Source organism: Dendronephthya gigantea, unplaced genomic scaffold (assembly GCF_004324835.1).
Source record: "Dendronephthya gigantea isolate DGI-Jeju-01 unplaced genomic scaffold, DenGig_1.0 000061F, whole genome shotgun sequence".
NCBI classification, from domain to species: domain Eukaryota; kingdom Metazoa; phylum Cnidaria; class Anthozoa; order Malacalcyonacea; family Nephtheidae; genus Dendronephthya; species Dendronephthya gigantea.
Genome location: NW_021163071.1, coordinates 173363 through 200540, shown reverse-complemented (window position 1 = coordinate 200540; position 27178 = coordinate 173363). Strand labels below are relative to the sequence as shown.

The window sequence follows — 27178 nt, the reverse complement described above, 5'->3', positions numbered from 1 at the left end:
TAGCAAATTTGATTTGCCTTTAGAGTATTATATATAGCTTTACTCTTCTTTATGTATATATATATATATATTACTGCCTATTTAGAAAATGGTTGAATTTCATATACCATATAACATTCAGACACCTTTTGTGGAGCAAAATTTCAAGCATGCAAACATAACCAATGAGAAATTACACACCCCCATCCCACTCACAATGTAATAATTACATTGTGCTGCTCTGAGCAACACATGATGCACAATGCTGTAACATTGCAGATGCACGATCAAGTTGAGAAAGACCTTGAATGAAGGATGTCCTAAAATTACAAAATGACCATCAAATGAAATATCACTAATAAAACACAGTGATGTTAGAAAGCTTCAGTAACTACAGCATATACAAGTACCAATACATAATAATTAACCAACCTCATTGATGCATCCTCACAAAAATTGAACAGTTTTTCTGCTGTAGCACTGTTTTCCTGAGACAGAACCTGGAATAAAATTATATACACCGGTGTTTCTATCATATTTTCACAATCAGATATCACACGTTTAATATTACACCATCATCATATGTGGTGGTTTGTACTTTGTATCTGAACCACCTGAAAAAATTATGAGCAAAATTCATTGACCCTTATAACAGATTGTTTAACTTCTGGACAGCAGATTTACAGTAGAAGAGTAAAAGTGTCATTGCTTTGAAAGGTAATGTTTTCTGGCAATTTAGGTATGCATACCTCTTTTAAAAACACTGTAATGGCTTGTTCTAACTGGATGAACAGATTGTTATTTTGTGAAACTTTATCCCACGGATCTCGTAAAACACTAAAACGCGTCCAAAGATGAAAGATGAGCAACTTTTAATTTTTTTATACCGGACGTTTTTTAAACTAGCAACTGCAGCCACAATGATTCTTTAGAATTATAAACCGACTTACTTTTGAATTGAATGCACAAGATTTAGTAGTTTGGGACAAAGAGTGCGAAGAAACGCAATTGCTTCAACCTTCGATGCTTTGGGGTAATCTTGTGGGGCTTCGTCTGTGATAGTGTTTGGATAACCAAGTGCGGTAAAAATTTGAGTACTAAAATTAAACAAGAACACGTTATCAAACTTAGTTCTCTCTGGGGTATTGAGTTCAGGGTACTGGCCGACCCAACCCACTTTTAAACAGGCTTTGCCATAAAGAGTTTGCGGTCCCAGGTTGTCCCGGTCTCCCTGGTCATGTAATATGCAATCGTCAGCAATGCCGAAATGTCGTAGCCGGCTCGGCTCAGCGAGTCCATCAACGTGTTCTTCGCTGGTCATAGCAATAGCGGGCAATGATGTGTGTGACATAACGCCAAAATCGTTGATCATATTATAGTGACTACATGGTATTATGACAGTGGTACTATGACAGTCTTCAGTCGTAACCTTTTCACGATTTGATCATAGAAGTTTACGACTCTCATTGTTCCAGCTACGCCCCTGCTATATAGAGATCTGTGGGTAAAGAGCGGTCACAGACTCAAAATTTTAATCGTACCAATCGTACCTGAACTGAGTCACAGCCGCCCAAATTAAATTGAATGTGTGCAAAACGTCTTCATGAGGTTGCCCGGTATTGTTACCCATTGTAGCATCCTCTTCTACGACAGTGCTTGAACTCTAGAAAACACAGTTGCTATAATTTAGCGACGCTGGATGGTGGTCAAACAAGATGAACTACATTCTATTCGGGTTACCGTTATCTTTTACACATTCACTATTGTTAAAAGGTAAAAGATAAGGTACAAGGTTAAATGAACCCTAGGCCAAGTTACTCGGCTTGGGAAGTTCATTTACTTACATTATTTACAACTTTCGACGTGCTTGGATACGTCAAACATTTTGCTTGCTCACTGCCAAAACTTGATGACATACTTGCTTCGAACTGCTGACATTTTTTAACAAGTACGTTTACAGCGGCCAGGCATTTAGGCATAGCATCACCGTAGCTAGGAAATTAATAACATTTAGTATCAACAGTAATAGTAGTGCATAAGACTCAGATGTATATGTCAGATGAATATTGTGACGATGCTACTCAGCAACCGGGTAAGCTGAAAAACTTGATCATGGTGGGAATGAAACCCGTGACCTTTGGTTGCCTGCTAGTCCAATTAGTATCAATGTCATATTCTATATCGGGAAAAGTTTTTGAGATCCATGCATGCATGGTTACAACAAACTCACTTGGAATGATAAGCAAAGGATTGAAAAAGCTGCAACGCCAACTGTAACATATCTGAACAGAATTTTAAGGAACTGGCGGTACCTGAAAAATGATCAACATTTAGGACGGGTCTCAGTTTTGGTCCAAGGACACCAAATACAATCCTAGTGGGCTTGTCTGGGTGGTCAACCTTAGGTCAATCTTGGCGAGCGCACGTTAGGTAGAGGAAGAACTTAGCGTCCCCGGGCACGAAAGATTAGTGTTCTCATTAATATTGTCTACGCCAGGATAGATAAAGAAACATGATGATGAGCAAAACATGATGGATGAAAATCTGCGCCCCGCGGTACCAAATATACCTAAGGACCTATGCGTTCGTTACGCCACTACCTTAGATTTCAGGGTATGGAGTATGGACGACTACAATTGAAAAGGTTTTTGGAAAAGACTCTTCTTCAACTTCTTCTGTATGGTAGTAAATAACTGGTTGAATCCCGTAATTCAGAACGGTACAACTGACAGAGCTGGTCGTAGGTAATGAACCTTAGTTTAAGGAATCTCGTCATGCAGATACAGATTTGAAGACATCTTTAGATATCGAACTTTATTATAAGAATTGATCATGGTCTTTTTTCTTATAGCGTGCTGCAAAATGGCTAACTATAGTATACTATATATTGCTTCACTGAAGTAATTCTAAAATACAAACTAATAGTTAACTATGCTGACAAATACCTTTTCTATCGTCAAATTTTTGTCTGAGCTTGTGGATGAGTTCCTTTTTGTCTCGTTTTAAGATATGTCCAAAAACAGCAATCCAATGCCTGCAAAACGCATTATATGAAATGTATATAACATTATAGGAAAATGTATCCGAGCCGTTTCCAGGATTCGCTTGGAGAAAAATTTTGAAGGAAAAAGCGAGCACCTTTCATAGCCGCAAGATTTGAACTTGAAAATAGCCTGCTAAACATCTTTTGGCTCACGGATACTCCGTGGGAGTATCAGGCAGTCATTGCTAACGGCCTCGCATTCTTTAGTGCCATTAACTCGACCAACCTGCTTTGCGCACTTAATATTAAAAACTTGTTTATCTGGTTATCTACAAGCCAACAATTAATCGGCTATTCGTGCATCTGTCAGCCGTCTCATTGAGACCTTTGATTATAGTTTATTAATTATTAGCTATTAAAATCACCAATGTCTTTTTCAACACTTACTTATCCAACAACTGTAGGACATCAATGAGAGTCCAAGGTGGTTTAATGTGTACGATCTCCATCCTTTGAAACAATAAAAATCTAACATGAAGTAACGAAATTAAGCACGTTATTCTGTGCCTTTATTTATCGGAGATGAGTCACAGTCAAACCCAGTTTTCCTATGTCACCAACAATCGGCGATGGTTATTGCCGCTGATCACTCACGAATACAGTGTTTTGTTATTCTGAACAGATTTTCTTTGCCACCTTGTCGTAGGGCCTTATATCCCTAGGGAGAATTTGTCTGCCCCTCCCATTTATACTGGAATTATTACCACAAATCATCGTAAGCACTTTTCATCTCATTTTCTATGATGTAAGATACGCCTTCGCGTAAAATTATCTGCAGCTCGCACAGGATATCATCAGCCTACGAGAAAGACAATTTAGCTCTGTCAAATGTAAATCGATCTACATGCATTAGTATACGGGGTGTATAAAAAAAGTACCCTATTAAAATCAAGCTTTTGTTCGAATTTGAATGCCTTATTATTATGTCAAAGTCACAGGTCTTTTTTTTGGAACAGCCTGTACAAGAAGGCTCAGTCAGTGACAAATTATTTTCCAAAGGCTCAGTCAGTGATAAATTATTAATGTCTTCCAGTTTGATTCATTGTAACTGCAGTTCTGACTAATTAATTTTAGAACTAAATTAGATGTCTATATAGATGAGGATTTACCTTCTGCCTTCGACGAGCCTGGTCTTCCTCAATTGCAAGTTGAATTTTGTACTCTAGATGAAGACGTATAAAACATTACGTCACACACGGAAAAAGAACATTGCGAAGATTTGGAGTGTGCTGGGATTCTTGTGTGGAAAGAAATACGCCCACTATTAACCGCCACACGTACCAATGGTAGTTGGTTATTTAAAACATATTAGTACAGTTTAAAAAAGGTGCATTTTTCATATCCTCTCGACTCTGCAAACCACAAACAAAAAGTACCCAAAAAATTGTGGAATTGGGCCTGAGTGAAAAAGTTTAAGTGATGCAATCATATATTAGTATAATTTCAACGATCTTTGATATAAGTAATATTCATTGGCCGTACCTCCACTATTTTGCTTTACCATAACCCCACATTGGAAAAGAGCTTTCAGTCCTGGCAATAATTTCTAATTAAAATAAAAAGCATGGAATGAGGTTGAAACGATACTTTAAGTTATGTTTAAACCCTCTAGATTTACTGGGAGAGTGCATCTTAAAAATTCTATTTGAGCCCTATCCCATGCATTCACATCAATTATGCGTCGTTACGACAAAAAAGTGCTCACTTGCTACATGTAAACCATTAAATATGAAGACGTTTCTACGGCGTGGCTTCATGGCGTTTATGTTCAAAATTTAAACACGAATGATGACAAAAGTGACTAAAACAGAATGCCGAAAATGTGAGAACGTTAAAGCCACGCCCTAGAAACGTCACCGCGCGCAACGGTTAAAATTAACGCGACAACTGTTCACATTTAACGCAGTATTCTCTCCATGGAAGAATGCCCATAAAAGTCAATTCTGCTAGAGATTTTAGAAAGTTTTACCATGAACAATATCATAGCTATGTACTGCAATGAATGACAATATAAGCAAAATAACTAAAGCCCCAGCTCTCTCTCTACATTTCGACCTTTTGGTTATCCTAAAAAGATTTTTCCTGTACAGAACTATATTAATTTATTGTATATTTTTATTCAAATCTTTCCAACCTCATGTTTAAATGCCTTAATTCCATTCACCATCGCTTTATTGCACAAGTTTATGTCATTTGAAAACAACACGCAGCTGCCATTTTGAGCTATAAACATTAAAAATAATTTCAGCGTTTTTCATTCCAATAGCCCTACAAGGCCACTTATACATACACGCCCTAAAAGCGCCCTCATTCACCTCTCTGATGAAACAATAAACAACATTGCAATATTCTGTCATCATTGGTTTCTTCTTGCAGACTCCCGACATGTTCTGCAGCCTATATAAAATATATAAAATAGCTACTACCTGACACACGTGATGATGCCCGAAATACACGTCATCTGATGTCACCATATTACCATTAACATTCTGTAAAACCTGATATAGGCAACTAGTGTAACAATCCTACCTCTTCGACTGTTTGACCTCGTACTCTTGGATCTGACTTTTGAAACAAGCTGTTTAGCATCTTGATCGCGTTTCTCGCCAAAAGATCGACTCTCGTAGCTTTATCACCACTATCATGTGATCGCCATTTATTTTCCTGGAAATACGAAAATGTATGGACTAAAAGGGCTTTCAAATACTACCTTATTTTTCGTATCGAATCCTACAAGGTATCCTGGTAATAGGCTCTGCCAGCTGCTCTGATTAAAATCATACTTGATTCATACCCAAAATTATTTTTCCCTTGTTGGCGAGAAAAACTAAAACGTTTTCCTCCTATAGGTTTCGGTTAGTTTAGAATAAAAACTGCCGACCTGTTGATGATTGGGGATTTATCAAGCCCCCTCCCCTGCGTTGCACATGTTTGAGCAACTACGGATATAGGAACAGATATCTCAGTTCCATCCGTGGTTCTATTTACACATTTTCAACATCATGGTCATCATTCGCTAGTATATTTAAATAGTCACGCTAGGCCCTACGCTAGCCTCATGGTCCACGGTACCTTAAGAGAATCCAGTTCCTGCATTACAATCCAAGGAATAACTAAAGTTGGTCTTCCAACCCCTAACAAGGAATAAGTCAGGTATATATAACGCGCTTAATGTTTGACAGTGTGTTTTACCGCCAGTAAAAAAGACCGCGGCGCTTACTGGATGAAGGTCTACATATATTGCTTTTAGTAGGGTTTTTTTATTTCTAGTTTTCATGATTTCATCCCACAGGTTTTGTAGTCCCCAGTATTTCAAACTCCGGTTTCTTGCTTTAAGTCCGCTAGTAGTGGTGGACTATCAGACCATGACGGACTATGTTTTTACACAGTTAGAAAGCGCGAGGCAGTTTGCAAGTTATATTTCTTTTTTACCTGTTATCTATATTACCTGGGATAGGATAATCTTTCAACTCAACGACAAATTTTAAATGTGAAAGCAATACATTTGTGTCCAGAACGATATACAAAGAACCCTAGATAACATCAAAAATACAGTGAAGGAAAAGTGTTTATTTCCAGTTAAATTTGTGTGATGCACATGGCACCGGCAAGTTGAGGAATAAATCATCTGCACCCAAATTCACATAAAATCATTTTCAATATCATAAAGAAATTCAAGTCCCGTTTACACTTACGCTCTCGCGTAAAAATGCCTCTATATTTGAACAACATGTCCATTAAAAGAAAACCAAAAATTGTAAATGTAAACGGGCCTCCTGACCGGACATCTCTAGCTTGTTTCTGGTAAAATAAGGAATTACGAAAATAATTTGTAAGAATCACGGTACCTCATAACCATCGCTCGAAACGTTCATCGCCATTTGATCTTTGCCTTTGGGTTTCTGTAAAAAGGTATAACAAGTACTTTCTTTTACGAAAAAATATTCAGGACTGTCAGATGAACACGAGAGATTGCAAGCGCAAGGATAATAGTAATTATAGCTGTCAAAAAGTGGGATTCCGCTTCCAAATATAGCTAGCTATATATTAACAATTGAACCATGCAAGAATCAAATAATGAGTAAAATGAAAATGCAAATAACGTCCGGCTTGAAAAAAAAATTATATCTATAAAACTATAGTATTTAATATATATCTATATTAACTTTTGTTGACTAGACCACTTTGCGTTTTTGTAAATACATGCTACATGTCAGAGAAAGAGCCAATATAGCAAAAGCCAATACTATAAAAGTCTTTATTCGCTAACATGTCAGAGTCGTTTAGCACATTGTAGTCGAATTATAGATAGAACCACAATGCTATGCGTGAATCAACTTTATATAATTATATTGTTTCTTCGGCATGTGACCACTTTGCGTTTTTGTAAATACATGCTACAGGTTAGAGAAAAAGCCAATATAGGACAAGCCAATACTATAAAAATCTTTATTCGCTAACATGTCAGAGTTGCTTATTTGAAATTTTTTCAAATTCTGCGCTAAAATTGTCAACAGTAAGACTTTGCGTTAGCGAACGACTGTTGCTTAGAAGAAATTCGTTTCTATGTCTGCATTTCGATGAGGGTTAATTCGATACCGCAGAAATTGGTGTTGGAAGTCAAATATCTCATCAGTTGCTCACATTTGAATCCTAGTATTCAGAAACTGCTGTCAAAGAAAATACTATCAAATAAGTTGAAAACAAGTTCAATTTTTCTTCCAATATCGGTTTTGGAAACTTTTGAAGGCTCTTCGTATGCATCTGCCACCGTAAAATGGCCATTTTGAGACATTTTCAGATGATTTGTTTTTGCCGTGTGCAAGCTTCAAATCTTTTGTGCAAGAGATATTTTGTTGAGTATTTATAAATCTTTTAGCTTGCCGAATTTAAAGTCTAAGTATTGAGAATTACGGCTAAGTCTACCAATTTCCGCGGTGTCGGGTTAATTCACTTCTCGAATTCAAAGAATTCAAGAAGTGAACTTTCATCAAAATGCAGCTGCAGACAAACGAATTTCCCTTGAGCAATATTGGCTGCATGGCATATCCTTACCTAATATAATCTGTAAATGTATATATGCATGAAATCAATTCGAATTGTTTTTCCCGTCTACATGTAAACGCCAAAACGAAGGAAATTTGATAGCACCATGCATAGAGCATGCGCATTTCCAAGTAATATGAGCGCTTCCAAACGATCGCAAATAACAACTGAACGGTCAACCTTGTATTAAGCGGTCACATGCGAAATCCCCGTGGGTGACCGCTTCGACTGCAGTTGGGATCGTTGATCGCTATATATAATTAGCGAACGACTGTTGCTTAGAAGAAATTTGTTTCTATATATGTCTGCATTTCGATGAGGGTTAATTCACTTCTTGAATTCAAACAATTCAAGAAGTGAACTTCTATCAAAATGCAGCAGTAGAGTGTAGACAACGGATTTCTCTTGAGTAATATTGGCTGCATGGCATGTCCTTACCTAATATAATTGCTGCCGCAGCGAGCGAGCCTGGGGCGAGCGAGCAAGGCAGCAGACCTAATTGATGTAGTTGGGAATTTTTTAATTTTTGCTTTAGCGCACTGCATTGTGGTCGAATATCAGATAGACCCACAATGCTATGCGTGAATCAACTTTATATAATTATATTGTTTCTTCCCATGTGCTTCAATGTGCTTCCTTCTATGGTGCGTTTTTAGTGCCGGCATAGTATCATCGCTTATATAAAACATTCTTAATTCACGGTTTCAGAATGCTTTCCGTGTTATTATACGCCAGCGGTCGAATGGTGATTTGGATGAAGACGGCATAGACAGTATTGTATTTAGGCTTGAACAGCTTTTAATTCATTTGGTTCGACTTTGCAGTATACATTTGATGAGTGATCAGATTGAGCAAATTATGATGCTATTGTGCTCCTTCAAAATTGCAATTACATGAACAGACAACCATTATCTTTTCAAGCGGGAACAATTGTAAATGAAAGAAGAGGTCGACCAAAACTTGATATAAGCCGGGAGCAGCTGAGTATTTACTGAATTATCATATAAGCGTTCCTGATATAGCTATGGCATTAGGTGTTCCAAGGAGAACCGTTTTCAGACGTTTTCAGTGGTTCTCCGCCATATTTTCAAGTCTGGCGCGCTTTGCGAGTTGCGACAACACGTGACAAAAAGGCAAGTTCGAAAAGGTTCATGGGATGTTTGCCGAATGATGTGCATCCGAATGAAATAGTAATCGTCGGAATGACAACACGTTCCGAATGAAAAAGTCTAAACCCGAGTAAGAGAGTCTGTAACCGAATGACCTTAAATTGATCGCTGTTTTCATATAAGCGATGATACTATGCCCGTCAATTCAATGAATTGAATTTTGGCACTAAAAACGCACCATAGAATTTGGCGATTACCCGATTATGTACTTCTTTCTACGAATCAATCCTGCATGACTAAGCTTGCGCAAGCGCATGTTTGCAGATATACAAGATGCAATAAAGGCAGCATTCACTACCTGTAGGTAACCTAGTCTGTAAATGTATATATGCATGAAATCAATTCGAATCGTTTTTGCCCGTCCACACGTAAACGCTAAAACGAAGGAAATTTGCTACCACTTTGCATAGAGCATGCGCATTTCCAAGTAATACGAGCGCTTCCAAACGATCGCAGATAACCTCTATGTTAATTTGGCGGAATTTAAAAACAATTCCGCGTATGTGTTTGGGTTCGCTTTATCCTCGCTCTTTCTTGAATTAAAATGACTAAGTTTATGAAATAGGCCAAAGTAGAACAGCCAAGCAATTTTAGTTTACCATCTTGAAGAGACACAAATCACGCGCCGTTAATGGCCCGTTATAGACTGGATCCGATTATAAACGTCATCGAATTCGAAAACCTCCGTTTTGCCCGTCCACACGTAAACACGAAAACAGCGTTTTCGAAAAACTCCGCTCTGGAGAGCGTTTTTGAAAACCTCTGTTTTCGGTCGCCGAAAACACCGGTTACGTGTGGACGCAAGGCCAAAACGGATAAAAAACCTCCGTTTTTAAAAATATCCGGATACGTGTGGACGGGGGTCTCATACTTGGGCATCGGGTATATGACGGTGACAACTACATATAGCGCGATATTTAAATTCACTCGATGAGTGGGGCACACAGTACTTGTCATACGAAACAAATTTTAGTGAATAAAATCGTATGAAGTAACCAAGTTAATTTATTCTTATCTACTTTCTCCTATACATATATATAATAAGCTTACCCGACTTGGATGAACAACGACAATACCTCTCATCTCTTTTAACTAAAAAACAACGCAATAAATAATAATCCTTGTACACTATACTGATATTCAACATCTTCAACCTTCGCAAAATATTATAAACCCAAATTAAAACAGGCTCATGCAAAAACAACATTAAGAGCGAAACATGCGCTTTTTTCTGTTGATTCTCTACTATGTTTTGACAGCCAAAGCCGCGACTGGCATGAACTTGGTTTACATGAAAAGCACGTTTAATGTTAGTAATACTATTATAGTAACATACCTCTTGTACAATTTCTTTTGCAAACTCCTCAACATTATCAATTTCCATATCAGCAACGCCATCCTCAGACAAAGATACAGAAACATCATTTCTAACTTCTTCCTCCATCGGCAGAACTTCATCCTGTTGTACACTGCTGACAACCCCGCTCGGCCTGGTAAGCTGATGTGTTTTGGGTGAACTAATCTTTCCTGACGAATTACTAACAGTTTGAACGCTAAATCTGTTAACATCGGTATTATCACCAATAAATAGGTTTTCGGTAATAGTCGCATCTTCAGAATCTCCGGGAACTAACAATCCGGGGGTTGCTTTCCCGCCAAAATTCCTCGCAACGCAATTGGCTAATTTGGGTAATAAATAATTTTGATTGGGCGTCGCGTCAGAATTCGCTTTTCCCTCAGTTCCCCCGCTAAGTCTTCTCTGTTCAGCTTGACTTGAACTTTCAGTTTTATGTTTGATGTTAGGTAGTTTCAATTTATACGGTGTAAAACGCTGTTTCCCGTGTGTTTTCGGGGGTGATTTATCTAATATTGCATTTTTTTCTTGTTTCGAAGTTTTAGAGCATCCCAGGATGGCGACCTTGCACTTTTCACTTTTCTCCTTTCCAGTATTAACTGCAGATGTTTGCTTCCCAGAAACTGTCTGGTTTTGTGCAATGTTATCTAATTTATCTTTCGATATCTCTTTATTGACTACAGGAGGATTATTAGGGATGGGATGATCCTTAAAGTCAATCCTTGAGGTGTCTGCAAGCCATGCTAAAATTCTGTCGCTTGAATCTGACACGCCACTGTCACTTCCCTCACCTAAACTTTTCGTTCTCGATAATGGCTGATGTTTGGTCTTTAATTGCGCTTCGTTTTGGGATTTGCTTTTAACCAACACGGGAACCTTTTGTTCTTTTACACTCGTAGTAACTTGAGGGTTAGTTTTGAAGTTTTGATTTGCAGTCGTAGGCGTTTTAATGTTACCTTTAGCAGAATCGTTGCCAATTTTAGTTGTTTGGGAACCTTTTCTGCCGGTTTCGTTGCAACGTGTTGATTCATCAGTTTTATCAGTTTTTTCAAAAGGTTTAGTTACTTGTAGCTGTGGGCTACCTTTAGCTTCTTGATTACAAGTATGCAACTTTGGTCGGGATCCACTAGGTGATGGTTTTAGGTAAAATCTTTGTGATGGTATTGATTTTTGAGAAGATTCAGTATTGGGAATTATTTCCTTCTTAATGTTGGTTAAATCATGCGTAGTTTTGTATGACTGTTTGATTTTGTCATATTTCAGATTGGTTTGTTCATCAGTCGCTGGTTTTCGCTTCTTACACTTTAGTTTGCCATCATCCCTCTTAACAAAAAAAACAAGAGATCATTAATTTTTTAAGGTGCCAACCAGTCTACCTACACATATAAGAAAACACACATATCTTAACACCACAGTCATATAGCACAGCCTATAGGTGCATGGGTTTTGAAATGCTGCCTCCATGGTTTATTTTTAAAATGTGTACAGTTATACATAAGTATATATCTGCTTACTGGCATTACTGTAATACAATAGATGGTAAGCTGTTACAATTAAGTGATTAGCAAAAAAAAAGCAAGAAAACAACTAAGTTTTGACATTGGAAAGCAAAAGCAAACTTTTCAGAATCAACCAAGATGGTGCAAAAATTTGCAACAACATATTGCAAATGTAACAAAATGTTCTGATTTTATGATGTGTAACAGAATGTTCCAATTTTATAGGGAAATCCTTGGGACACAGGAAAAATTTTTATTAATATATTATATAATGCAAATTGTTATACATACATTTTTCTCTCCACGACATGGATGCTGCCACTGTGTCTTTTTTGTAACATTGTTGTAGTAATAAAATCTTTTGGATTTTGTGGAATGGAAAACTTTCCAATCTTTTGGCAAATCCTTTTGAGCTTCTTTCAAATCTTTTTCAGACATTTCTCAACATATCTTGGGAATTCCATCAATAGTCTATAATAAATATCAAAATACATGTCTTTAAACTTCTTCAAGGAATAGAAAACAGAGCACAATTATTTTCCAAGTGTTCCCTTTTCCAGGTGCAACAATCGGTAATGTTCCCTTTCTAATAAACTGCCTTCATAGATATCCAAGCAGGGCAAAAGGCAGGATTAATAAAAAAAATTTGGAGGAGCAGTCGGATAGAAGAGTGACACCCAAACTGGTTTCCGTGGAATGCAGGCACCTCTGATACCCAGGAACAAGTAATGTGACTACAGCCTGATATGTGTACCTTAGTTGAACAGGTTTATTAATCTAATGTTGCACTATCATACTTATTAATGCAACACTAGAAAGCAGGAAGAGTAGGTATACCACTAGTAATAGGATTTGGTATTTAAAGAAGTGTTTTCAGTTTTATGTTGCTCTTTATGTATAGCTTGAAAATTATCTCATATGAGTATACATATAGGCTTATTTCGTGGTAGTAATGATTACAAGAAGATCTATCACTGGACTTATACATTGGGAGTCCTAAATGCACTGTGCCTGAGGGATTGTGGCAGGTCATAAATATTGCCATATTTCTGGTGAAAGCTTCCATAAATGCATCTTGTTTGATCATGTTTAAAGGAATTAGGATGGTTAGCTGAAAGCTTCAAAGTGTCTTCAAATGTTCACATAAGTTTAGCTATCTGTTTTTGAGACCTAGATCAAACCTTAGGCCTTTATATTAAAACGTTACAGGATGGTTGTTTATACAATATTGTTTGTATTATATGACTGTTCTTTTAGTTTCTTAAAAGCAGTGCTTACCTTTCAAATAATTCACGCAAAACACATACCAGGTGGTATGTAAGAACAAGGTTAAATAAATTCAAACAAAGTAAATATTAAAGATGAAAAACAGGACACGAACAAGATGAGCATGGTTCGCTATACCACAACGCGTGAGCCTCACGCGAGTTACACACGCACTATAGCAGATTTAAGGCCTATTCATATGGGGTGGGATAGCCGGTAGCCGGGACAGCTCGGCTTGCTGAGGTGAGCTTGAAGGTCGTTTCATACGCAATTCATCCCGCCTATCATCCCACTTATTATCCCACCTGTGCCAAGCAAGCGCGTTTGATCGAAAACGCGCGGTTGTATTCATCCCGGCTTACCGGGACAAAATCGAGAATTTGCGTTCATATGGAAAATTTTTATCCCACTTGACTGAGCTCCCACTTTGCTTACACCGGGATCCCACCTAACTGAGCTAGCTCACATTCCATGTGAACACAAACTTGAAAATAATGTACGAGGTGGGATCTCACCACAATGTCATCATCCGGCCAGCTAACCGGGCTATCCCACCCCATAAAGCAGTACTGCATTGGCTTCAGTAGATTTGCTTCTCATATACATTACAAGGCAACAGACAATAAAACATCAACCATCAGAGGTGAATTGGATGCAAGAAAATTGGATCGTGTGAACAGACCTTAAGAACAAGCTACTGAAAGAACTCAAGTCACTCAACATGTTTTTCAGTGTTTTTATAAAAATTATTGAAAATTCCATTCTCTCCGGTGTAACATCCATTTACGTGAGGCTATACAGTGTTCTACTGCCTGCTGGGAAGGATGACTAGGGATCCCAGATAGAAGAATGACAATCCAGGATGCCTATGGTACAAACCTTCTAAGATGCCCAAGGGATGCCGCGTGCTGGGTGTCCTCACCTCAACTGACAGCTGTATTCATTACGTTACTTTCATCAATTATATTTATGTCACATCACACATCCCATACAAAGAACACAACACTCGTCCCTGGATTAATTAGCCATTTCCCAAACGAGCAGGGTACTGGGTCGAGTCGGGAACCGCAAAGCATCTATGGACTGTTTGGAATATAAGTCTGAAATCATTTGTCCCTCCCAGTGGTCCCTCCAAACAGTCCATAGATGCTTTGCGGTTCGCGACTAGACCTAGTACCCTGCTCGATTGCATTGGGAAATGGCTAATACTCTATCATCCAATCATGATACTCAATCTTCTAACAACCTTAAGACCTGGTTTTCAGCAATGCTCCGCGGAGTATAATTGTCGGAGATCTAGAGGATTCATAGGATTGTAAACCTTCTTTTAATTCTATGTGGTGACATTAATTATATATTCAAATATGAACTCCACAAAAAGTGTAAAACGTCAACTTTTCGTCCATTTGATTCTTTCAGATGATTTTATATGAATTCTATCGGTTATATTCATTCTTTCTGGTACCCTAAAAATATCTACAAATTGTATCCAAATTTATTACATTTTTTTCATTACCTTAAAGTATTTATATATCTTTCTAAGCGGTTGTTTACAAGATCTCATTTAACCGAGATTTAACGAAGCGTAAAATGACTTTGAGGTATTGAAATGAGTATAACATGATCCTGGCAGTGATTAAGTCACAGTTTAACCATCCTAACAATAGCAGGCACAGAGTAAGTAATAGCAGAGTAAGAGATAGCAGGGTAATAGGTATTATTAAATATCTATTTACACTTACTCTGCCCTAGTTCTTGTTTGATTTCATGGACTCATTTCAATATCTCAAAATCACCTCACGCTTCGTCGAATCTCGGGTAGCCGGGCTCATGTAAACAGCCCCTAAACTCTTAGTATTTACCGAAATATTATCGACTCATTTAACATCACTGACAAATTAACCAGCCTTTCTTTAAAACTGGTTACTTATATTATACAATATCACGTGTCAATAGAGCGTTCTTTGCGTGACTTATATCCAGTACGTTTGGCGCGTGCACGTGATTTACTAGCTTTTACCACGGACGATTGCCTTCGCGCTTTTTTCTTCCGTCCTGCGCTTTTCTCTTGAACTAAACTACCATTTTCTAAACCAGATTCTTGTTTAGTCTCGTGTAACTCTGAATCAACAAACGCCTGATTGAGATCAGTGGAACTTTCTTCAGGATAACCACTAGCATCCAGGACCAACACCGCCTTTCGATTTGATGATTCAGCAATCCTACGAGACCTTCGCAAAGGCTCGTTAGTGCTTTCATCGGCGGCATTATTCCGGCGCTGTCTAGTATCGTTCATTTGCTTACTATCAACTTCACTAATTGCTTGCTTCGATCGTGTTTTGCTATCCTTAACCCTAGTGTGCTGACCATTATTCTCCACCAACGCTCCCCCTCGGTGCTGCCTTTCCTTAGAAACTTGGCTTCTTGTCTTACAATTAGATCTTAGCGCTGATTCTTCCGTTGACTTAGACTGTAACTTTGAGCGTGTATATTCCTCTCTCCGGCGACTTGCCTCGGTTGATTTCGGACCACCTTGGGTCTTCTTCGGTTGCTCTTCGTAGATCACTCGTGGCGCCGTGAGTGCATCGGAGACGAAATCTAACGTCTCAAACAGATCATCCAGTTCGTTTCTCTTTCCCTGAGCTTGTTGTTTGCTTGACGTCTTTGAACCACGACTTTCTGCTATGGTTGAGACCTTAAAGAATAAAAATTGTTTAACAAAAAATATCTAGATAATAAATCCCGTAGAGCCTTCAGTTTTTGAAACCAGACATTGCCCACGAGGAATGCATATGAGCTACGTTGAATTACCTCTGAACCAGAAAACCTGGATTGTTCACCGTCATTACTGTGATGTTTTTGAGGGTCATGATCCAGTAAGGGTGCATCAGTGTCCAAAACATCGGGATCTTCATTGATAGGATCCTGCAGTTCGTTCATCATAACATCAAGTTCTGAGGCTAGTTGTCGACTATGACGAAAACTGGATCTTTTTTCTTTAGCTCGGCTTGTTTCTGCTTGCAAGGACGGAGCATATAGGATACCTTTTGGGGATTGAAGAGCAGGAGTCGGTTCTTCCATTATTTCCCAATCGTGTTTTTTCAAGATTTTACTGGGATGAACGTGGGGCGATAAGGGTTTATTTGGATACAATTCGGTATTGTCAGGTATCTGTACGTCTGTAGTGGATTGATCAGGGCCGTCAACAATCGACTGCTCAACGTAGTCCGAGGGATTCAGTTTTTGTTCACCTAAGTCGTGATTATACGACGCTTCTAAGTACATTCTTGGATCCAGGGCTTTCGAAGACCGCTTCGTAGTGACGTCATCAGTAATCACGTCATGGGCGACGTCATCAATGGCCATCACCGCAGGTACGTTGTGCTCAGAAGCAGTTTCTGAAAATCCCATACCAGAGTCTGATCCCGAGTGCGACCCTGTGTCCAACCCATCGTCTCTTGGAAGTCCGCCTTCCTTTTGAAATACATCGTCACTCGGTCGACGACGATGTTTTATGGTACTTTCCGGCAGTACAAATTGAGGACATGATGTATCGAGAGCCTGCTTTTCCCATAGTTGCCTGTGAGTAAAATAAAGTAACAAAGTGTTCGTCTGAACTTAGTACTGAATATATTTCTTAACGTAAACCTTAGTTTATGGCGGGGTAGAATAATCTGTCATTGTTTGTGTATAAACTACGCGAGGAAACCGTGTTGGTAGCATCCTAAACAGATAAAGAACTTACCTGTAGTTTTGCATTAATACTCTAATAGGCTCATGAACGGTCTTCGTTTTCGGAAAGACAATAAAACTGCCGATCTGAAATATATAAAAAAAGTTTACTACAGTGATGCCGCACTGAAAACCCAACTTGGATTATCATCCTTGACTTGCTTCGTGCCTCATTCTATTTCTAATCTTTTTCAAAACCAACTATTTCCATTAGTAATGCTAGCCTGACTGGGCTATATATATATAGCACTCAGTTCATGTGAGTGTGTCATATTTCACTAAGTCACGGGCGGCACTAAATTTCTTCCAACCTGGCAAAAACCAGAAGAGCTTACTGGTTACTTACCTCCATCCAGCCGCTCACAACCATAAACAACTTGGCTTCATTCAAATCCCAAACCAGAGGACGGAATAATTGACCGTTGGTGGATATACGTCGTGGCGTTTCATCGTCAGGATCCTTCGAAATGCACCTAAAAGCAAGGAATAGATTACAGTTAAATTTACATGTTTTTATGTGGAGAGTATTTTTTTTCAACATCTAAATTCTCGTTATATTTTTTCATAATCTTATATTTCCTCAGTAATCATTATTCCCTCGTTACATAAAGTCTACCGACACTAGTATTCTTCAGAAAATAACAACTTTAAACCTGCATAAAGCAAGTAGGATTTACCTGAATATATTCAGCATAATTTTCAGAGTTCCTTGTAGCCGTTCATCAAAAGTGTAAGATTTAATAAGAATATTGATGGCAGAGTCCAAAGCAGAAGGAATGTCAGCGTGAGCTGAGAACATCTTCTCTTGAAGGCTTTGACGAGGAAATACTTTCTAAGAAAAGGTAAATATAAGAAACCAATCAGTGGCTATATCTATCATTTAAAGCAAACTTACTGCACTCAGATACAGTAATAGAACTGTGTGAAGCATTTTAACTGCATTCAAAGCTAGCTCGATCTCGTGGATCAATGCCTCCACTAACCAATCGTCTAAAACTAGTTTCCTCAAGACACAAAACGGAAGATACCCATGTTTACTCATGAAGTTGGCCTTTGAGCGATTCAGGCACTTTAAGGCTCCCTTAATTTAGCCCTGAGGTAATTCAGTCACTTTAAGACTTCCTAGCGACGGTACCTGCACGGTGTCAATGATCATGAGGATGGGGTATTCCCAGACAAAGAATTAACTGTATAATTTATTAACCCTATAATTTCCGAATCTCAGTAAAATGAATCTGAATACTACCCACCCTTGGCAATGTGAGTGCTTTGTTCGAATCTTCTTCCAGTTTTTGTTTCACATTTCTCTGAACATTTGAAAATGAAGAGAAACGTTTGACCGGCTTTGGACTTCCATCCGCACTAAATGATAGAGAATTACCTTTTCAAAACGAAGTATCAAAGCATTCATAATCACAGTACATAGAATGTCTTACCCGTCCAACGCTGAAGTCAGGTCTCTTCTAGTCTTGTTGGTATAATTGCTAACAGAATTCAGGAAAGCAATCTTTTCCTTTACACTGACTTGGCTGTTCGTTAGAATCTAAAAATTTAGGGAGTAACTTGTGTAAAAAAACACTGTGGCGTTCGCATGTTGTTAAGTCCTAGCTTTTATCAAGGCTATATCCTTACTAACTATTTATGAGTGAAAAATGTAGTCCTGTAGTAACCTGATGAAACAAAGGTCAAAGAGTTATTACAACTTGATTGTCGAGTTTGTGAGAACAGGCTACTGAGAAGATACTTGTGTGCAAGGTCAGACATAATTATAGCAGTCAGTAGCTTATTTAACAATACCAGGTAACAGTCGAAGTGGATTTCGAATCAAGACTGTCTCATAAAGTGATCCAAGCGTACCTTTTGTCGTTCAAGTACTTTCTGGCCTTCCATGGCAAGTGGCGTGGTCAAAGCCAACATGGCGGCGAGGCCAGCGGCTGCTGCGATGGCTCCACCGTCATTATATTTACCATCTTTCTTTTCTGGCGTGAGTGTCTTTAATAATGGCGCTGTTCTCTGAGCAGCTGGCGAAAGACTGCAATTGAAAATCCAAGGTATGTAAAACAAAGGTAATTGAATCTTTGACATTACAAAAACATTATATTCACCAATAAAGTTATGTACAAACCTTTTAATGTCATCAAATACTGAAACAGATTCTTTTCCAGTCTTCATATCTAACTTTGCTCTTTTATGTTCTTTCTCGACACCAGTCTGTTCCGTCGCCTCCCTTGCACTTACAGGCTCGTCCTTCGTCTGCCCCAGTCTCTTTTCTTCTCTCGCCTGTCGTAAGCTGGTAAAAACTCGATCAGTTCTCTTAATATCACTGTTGGTGCGTTTCACTTGACCAAGTCTTGCTGGGGTTGCAGCGGTATTACTTATGCTTCCTCCACGCAACTCGCTTGTTTTCCTAAGAGAATTTCGCAAAAGCTGAGGACTGGCCTCATGGCTGTTCAGTTGCCTTAGTGTTGATTTGGTGTACGTTTCTGTAATAAGAGCCCCTCCAGCTCGTGCCTTACGGTCAGTGTTGGTCTCCTTTGAGATGCTCCTTCCTAGTCCATTTTTACGGTGATCATTCGTTTGTGATAAAGTCTTCTCCTCCTGTTTTCCAGGCATTCCTTTCCTAACATGGCTATCCGAAGCCGTCTTCTCAACCTGCTTCTTGGGCGCTTCCTTTTCCTTTACCTCGTTTTTAACCTGTCCGTTTTTCAACGGTTGTGCTTCCACATCTCTTTTTAACTTTTTCACATCCTCTTCCTTCCTTCCTGCTAAATTTTCATTCGAGGCTGACTTTGAATCTTTATCAACCGAACGAAGTTTGGGTTTAGTCCCACCAAATAATCGCCAACGTTTGGTGGATCGCTGTTTCATAAGGACGCTATTATGTTTATTCTCGGCATTTTCTTTTTTCTTCGCTACAGTTTGAGGACTCTCAGTAATTGTATCTAAACTGTTATTACTACCGTCAGTATCACGTGATTTAGTTCGTCCCAGTTTCTTTTTTCTTCGCACTTCTTTCTCGTCCGCTGACTCCGAGGATTGACTGCGCTGCTTTTTCACACTTTTCCGGCTCTTCGTTTTAGAGTTGGGTGTAACATCGTTAAGCTCATTGTCAGTGTCACGGCTGTGACTACGCCGCAATGCTTGCTTGATTGATTTCTTACGAGACTTCGTTTCTAAAAATATTAATTCTTAACTCGAAACGTTTTCTTGTATAACCAGTTATTTAAACAAGCTGCCACGCTGCTTCCGGGTTATTAATAGTTTGTATAGTATTCCACTTACCGTTCTTTCCTTTCTTATCATCAAGATCATCAGAACTAGACTTCCGCGATCGAATTCGTCCTGTGGATATAAAAACAAGGTCATTTTTACCAGATCAATGCGGGACCCATCTGTTGCAAGACACTGCGGACTGCAGAGTGATACAGATCAGCCAATCTATACCATCTCGTGCGAGATGTTCAGATTACCGGTGAACAGATGAATGCAACACCGTTAAAATATCACCAATGAAAGAAAAACTTGTATAAATGTTTTGAACCCAGTCCTAACCTCTTTTCTCATCTAGATCATCAGAGCTAGATTTCCTCCGTCTTCCAGTTTTAGCCGCTTTAATTCCACCCACACTAATACGACGTTTCGTGTTTTCTATATGCAAGACACAAAAGTCACCAATTTTCACCTTGTTAATAACTATTACATATAATCGAACGGTCCTAACTTTTTTACTGGATAGTATTAAAGATTTCGACTGCATGTCTTTTAAAATTCTAACTTCTTATTTCTTACTCGTTAATAATATCAGTCCCTTGTTTTTTTTTTCAGTTGCTACTCAGGACCGTTAAGAACCATAAAGTTTTTATTGTCCAATCTTAACCATAAAAAAATCCTGTCTACGGCTCCGGCCTCTGTTGTGTGGTTTTACATTCTCAGACCTAGTCAATGACAGACCCTGCAGAGCTATATAGTCCAAATATCGGATTCAATTCAATTCCGATGCACGCAATATTGTCTGTTTTGATAAAGCAGTGCCAGATTTTCTTTGGTTGATATACTCAATATACTGCATACACACCAAAAGTCGATGAATCAGATCTGACAAAAAAGTGAAGAAAAGAAGAAAACCTACCAAAGATTGAGGCAACACCGGTGGGACTTCCGACTCTGAAGTCCGCATTCACTGGATCATCGGAATCATAGAGATGATAAACCTCCTTCACTCTCTTCAGGTTAAGATCAATATAACGAGAAAACGGGTTGATCGTGTACGCCTCAAACTTCTTACGTAAATTATCTACAGTTGTTGCTGAAAGAAGTTTGTAGATATTCTCTCTTTCGCTTAAAACTTGTAATGGAGGTCGGTCCATTGCAAACGAACGTAGCATCCACGCCGTGTCTAAGGCACTCAGAACGCCGCGTGCACAACCAGAACCGGTTGGCCAAAATGGCTACAAAAAAAAGAAGAAAGATGTCATGTTGCTACTATTTATTGTAATATTGATAGCGTAGTAATCCTTTTCTTGGAATTGTCATAAAATTACCAGAGTGAAACAACACAGTTTAAAAAGAACCTTCTTCAGTGAAATCTCACGCTCGAAGCTTTTCATCGTGCCGGGTTAACCAATCATATGCGTGTTTAAGGCCTAGGTTATACGTCGCATTTTGCTCGCGTCGAATCCAATTCAAACAATAGATGATGAAATGATGAACCCTAGCTATTAGGCTTCGTTATCATCTCGTCATTCTCATGATCTATTGTTCGAATTGCTTCGACGCGACAAAAATGCAACGTATTGACAAATTGCCAAAATTTCTCGCGCAATTTTGGGCCTATGGTATAACCTGGCCCTTACTGTAGTTATTCTATACAACCTCGTATTAGGGTGTTTGCACATAATTAAAATACTTCCATGCTTGTTTGTTAATCAAATAACTACCTGTATAAATATTCTTTAATGAATCAATAAACAGTATATTAAAACTGACCTCAATTAGACTATCACCAACTAAAGCCAATAATAATCTATGGCCTTTTCTTTCTACGATTCTCGCTGCATGCTCGGCTTTCTTCAGGGATGTAAAATCAAACACGGCGATGTCCGACTTGCCTCTGTCATTTTGGACAAACTCGATATCTGTCAGTTTGCCTTCTGTACCAAACTTCACCGCATCGAGAGCATACTCTTTGAGTCGATCATAATTCACGTTCGGAGACGCCAACAAATCTGCAGGCTTTGGATAATCCTAGAAATAACGAGAACGACGTATGTCTTATCAAACTGTAAGACCATCATTGTAGCGGACAGGCCGGCATGGTTGCCTGAAATCATACTACAAATCAATGAAATCATCAGTGAATTAATTGCCTTTTCTGTACGTTCTAAGGCCAGTTGCAAACTGATTACCTGAGAAAATCGCTTGAAGGTCATAAAAATCTTTTGTTTTTTGGGATTAAGCCAACGAGTTTCTAGCTTTGTTTTTGAAAATTGTCCGCGGATCTTATGCATACGTGCAGTTATAAAATATATCTATACATGTTCAAAGAGTTTGTCTATTTTTTTATATAATTTTGGCATAAAGTAATGACTAATGTTACAATAATTGGTAAAAATACACGAGAATAATACTGGTTATACATATTTGCAATAATGAGATAAAGTAAAAGTTACTTAGAGGATTAGTCATGTATAATATTGTTACCAGTGATATGCCACGGGGGGCATTCTTGTGGTGAAAATTAGAGACCAACATATAATTTTTAGAAAAGCTATTTTAAATAGACATGTTAAAATTTTAATTGGCAACGTTTAATCTTTAACTCGACATCTTGATATAAAATACATGTACTTTAATAAGGGAGCTTTTTGATCAAGGGGATTTGGAGGTGCATGTAGATTACTAAATACTTCATATATAGCATACAACACGTGAAATTGAGGGTAAAAAATTAGAGAATGTTAATATTAATGTTAATGTTAAGATTTTAGAAAACGAAGACTTAAATGAACTTATGCAGAAGAGTAAACAAAGGAAGATAAAATTTTGAAACGAAAGTTGACAGAGACCTCATTTAGAATTGGTGGAGAATGATCTTCCTGTTATAGGAGTCTGCACGTTTTCAGTGTTTAGTTGGCGTGGGTTTGACCCCACGGCCACATACGACGCGGAATAGCATCGATACTTAAATGGAATTATAATCAGTATGAGAACATGCATACACGCATTGCTGACAAGGTACGCACATGCGTGTATTTAATCTCTGACGGTAAAAAAAGTTTATACAGCTGGTAGGTACTTGTAGTCTTTCATGTTTGACACCTGTCACATTTTTGCCTCTCTAAATGAATTCCAGAATGCACTGTGACCTCTTTTGAGAAAACGCTCAAAAATAAAAAATTGACGCGAAAACGTCACGTTACAAAAAACCCTCTGAATAATGGAATTTTGGATCGTTGCTTGTCTAACAAAGAGATAACCATAGCAATAGGGATCGGAAACTGTATAAAAAAAGCGGCTGTTTTACATGGCTCGTCCACGTGAAATAGAGCACTTAACTGATGTACATTGTGGATTGGAAAATCGAGAGAGCATTTCTGGCAAGGTCAAAACACTAAAAAATCAGATCCTATCAGACATCTTAGAAGGCGGGCAATAATAGGGTTAGCGTTAGCCATCGACAACGTTTTACACGGACAAATTTTGCATGAAGATGACAATAAACAGTCAGTTTATTACGCCTATTTAGCCGGAAAAAACAGTCAATGTCAATGCCAATGACTTGAAAAACAATCTGTCTACATACGCCTCTGCATAAAAGAATGTCCAGTGAATATTCTAATTTTATGATAATACGCCCATGTATGCATGTTACCAACACCTCTTTCAATTGAGTCTGATTCCATTAAATCAGTTTATTGAATAAGTATTTTATCAGGAGAGTTTTCAGGATAAATTATGACAGGATTTCGAGGTTTTGAAGTACAATACCTCAATAACACCTACCATTATCAATGCTCCTCTTGCAAGCAAACTGCTTTTCACAGCTGTCATGACAAAGTAGTGAGTCTCTCCCTTGTAGTAAACAAAGTTTTCTAATCGCACGCCACTTTTTTGATATAAATCGTCAAAGAACTTCGGTTTGAAATGATAGGCCAAACCACTGATTTCGGGAATAGCGGCTTCCTGTTTCGTACCATGGTACACCAGATTAAGCGTTATCCCAATTGCGAGACTGCCTGAATTATACGGAAAAAACATAACTGAATTTATATCTAATATGACAAGGCCAATGGCGCACAGCTCGGCATATATGGACAACCAAGCAAAAAAAGGGCCATGCGGCATGGGCCGGTTGTTTAAGAGTTAAAACTTTCAATCGTAGTTAACTACAAAATGCACTCTTTTTTCGAGTAGGCAAAACCTAATTAGTATCACTATAGACTATAGTCATAGACTGATAGTGAGAGTCACCTAATTTTTATTGCGACCGGCAGCTGGGCATACGGTATACCGCCTTACCGGTTACTGTCCGAGTATGTGTATGTGACCGGCGGATCATGGAATATACCGTTCACAGCGTAATTTTTGCCATGGACGTAGTTATTTTTCCTTTCATCTTAATCAGTTAATCGCATTGACTCGTGACTTCAGAAACCCGGAAAGTTTCGGATTTGTGTATAAGTTAATAGCCCCGTTTACTCTACACTCAATTTATTGGCACGGCACGGCTAAAATGGGTACCCGTGCCCTGCCCAATTTCGCTAGTGCTCAGGCTACCAAAACAAAGGCCGGGATCGTGATCAATATTCGTTTTAAACGCAGATGGCGTAGTCTCCGAAAATTAAGCCCAATATGATAAATTGTTGAAATCATTTTTGAATACTATGGAAGGACGCGTTATGGGGTCACTCTCCAATGAATTTATGGTCATGATATCCTACCTCTCATTTCAATTTGTGGAAAATCAGGGAGGACATTCCTCTTGCCATCTGCTCCAACAACCATATCAAGATCAAACTGACTGGCTGGATGGAATGGGGGATCCACCTGGCATCGCCAACCACATTCAGACATTGGTTCAATCACTTTCTCAAATGTAACACCAGTGTAGATCTGAACACCCAATATGAGGGCTGCTTTCATTAACAAACATTGTAGCATTCTGATACCTAGAATTTGTCATGTTATACAGACCAATTTAATAATTAGTTATATCACATCCCATTCTTGTGGTATATACCACATAGTTTGAAAGTCTTAGTATTCTCACTTTGTTACCCTATTGCTGTTATGGGCGATTACCACAGCCAATCACTCAGACTATTCAGTTAGCCAACCACCCAGATTATTTCATTACACTAATATTAATCTACTAGGTATAAAGACAAACTTTGGTAATGTGATAACAGACAAAGTAACATTGAACCAGTTATGTGAGGATTGCAATTTTATTGCAATTTGTAGGGTAGGGTAATAACAGAAAATATTGATCAATTCTTTAGTTAGTTGCACTGTTGCAGAAGGTATGTCATTATATTACATTATAACGCATATATACTAATACAATATATTTTTATTAGGAATTTTAAAATTAGCATTCATTAGAATAAACCTTTGACTATCGCAACATCACATCCTAAAAAGTGTTTTATAAATATGTAGTAAAAACGTTGGCCTGTCTGACAAAATGTCTTATTGATGTGCATACGTATACCAAAGCATTGTGTTTTAAACGTTCTTTACTGAAATTCGCCCAAACATTGAAACGGGTGATCCGTGCACAAACAATGGAGTAAAATTATTATATAATTCTAAATTTACATCTAACATCCGCTCATGATGACACAGACACCGATACTGAATAGTCTCGTGATGGGGTTTCAACCACTGAAATTTGAAACAAAAGTCGAAAGGTCACGAAATTCAAAATACAACAAAAACGTTACAGCAAATTCGAGCATGTCACTACAGGTTTAATCCAAAATACATAGTCAAATATATTTACCAAATTCAAAACACTTGATGACACATTACGTTTGGCGTGATTATACGTGTTTGTATAAAATACTTGAATAAAAAAATTAAGTATGAAAGAGCACAATGATATATGTATTATTTCACGACTGAATTTAAGAATTTAATACATGTCCAGGCTTGTAAAAATAAAAACAAAGATACCTAGAAAAATACTCAGGTAAAAATACAAACCTATGTGGTCGAGCGAGCCTGAGCAGAATTTGCCATAGAATCGTTTGGCGCCGAGAGAACGAAAATCATGTATGAGAAATGGCCATAAATGAAGAACGTTATTCCGCGAGAAAGTCGTCCGTTTCTCTACTATAATAACTTTAGCTCCTAACAAAGCTACTTCAATTGCAGTACGCAAACCAATAGGCCCAGACCCAATCACTAAAACTTGCATATCTTCGCACGTTTTCTGATTCCCATATTCTTTATGTTTTGCTCTTGCGTCCAAAACATCCCATAAACTCTTACATTTCCACGATTGTAACTTTGACTTAAGTATACCGTACAACTCTCTGCCGTTGTCCACATTTTCAGCCCCGATGGCAGCTTTGAGTTTGTGAAATGTAAGCAAAATATCAACCGAATCGGCTGCTTGTACGAATTCTTCGAATAGAGTTTCATGTAATTTTGGTGGCTCGCTTTTGCCCTTTGCTACAACCATTGTTATATAAAGGCGAGACACGACTTAGGGCATCCCTTCCGCTCTGTTTTAAAGCTGAAGGAAGCGAAATCATCCCATAATATCGGTTAAAATGCTTGTTTTCGTAGCATATGTGCACACCACTTGAATTTCCGATCATTCAAATTCGATGATCGTTTCGAATGAATGCGCTTTTGCCAGGTAACCAGTGGAATGCGACGTCCTAATCACTTCCGGTCATTTAAACCCCTTGACCAATCACAACAGGAACGCAAGTATTATGAATATTTACAATGAATTCAATGAAAGAATAGCGTATTTGTACGGTTATATTTAACACAAATAAAACGCCTACTTAAATTTTTCAATAACAACAAGGGTCAACATTGTAGTCAAATTAAATTTGATAAAAAAATTTTCAGC

General features: G+C 38.2%; 2 protein-coding genes across 2 annotated transcripts; both read right to left on the bottom strand.

Moving 5' to 3' along the window:
• Window positions 1-26: 26 nt before the first annotated feature.
• On the bottom strand, window positions 27-13486 carry LOC114530323 (transcriptional protein SWT1-like). Its single transcript, XM_028551934.1, has 22 exons — window positions 13369-13486; window positions 12382-12561; window positions 10574-11914; window positions 10288-10329; window positions 6871-6924; window positions 6471-6555; window positions 6095-6156; window positions 5552-5686; window positions 5338-5419; window positions 5157-5245; window positions 4505-4568; window positions 4132-4184; window positions 3727-3821; window positions 3410-3472; window positions 2925-3013; window positions 2210-2291; window positions 1824-1971; window positions 1530-1642; window positions 930-1076; window positions 729-816; window positions 412-479; window positions 27-299 (listed from the first exon to the last, which is right to left on the bottom strand). Exons 2-22 carry the CDS (start codon window positions 12526-12528, stop codon window positions 206-208), a joined length of 3141 nt encoding a protein of 1046 aa, XP_028407735.1. The 5' UTR covers window positions 12529-12561; window positions 13369-13486; the 3' UTR covers window positions 27-205.
• Window positions 13487-14676: 1190 nt separating this feature from the next.
• On the bottom strand, window positions 14677-26925 carry LOC114530260. The gene is made up of 16 exons (XM_028551856.1): window positions 26296-26925; window positions 25029-25256; window positions 24091-24323; window positions 22075-22332; window positions 21218-21536; window positions 20641-20736; window positions 20371-20430; window positions 19214-20261; window positions 18946-19120; window positions 18525-18631; window positions 18339-18450; window positions 17766-17920; window positions 17435-17561; window positions 17102-17175; window positions 16168-16936; window positions 14677-16051 (listed from the first exon to the last, which is right to left on the bottom strand). The coding sequence occupies exons 1-16, from the start codon at window positions 26774-26776 to the stop codon at window positions 15299-15301; spliced, it is 4995 nt and encodes a 1664-aa protein (XP_028407657.1). The 5' UTR covers window positions 26777-26925; the 3' UTR covers window positions 14677-15298.
• Between the last annotated feature and the right edge of the window lie 253 nt (window positions 26926-27178).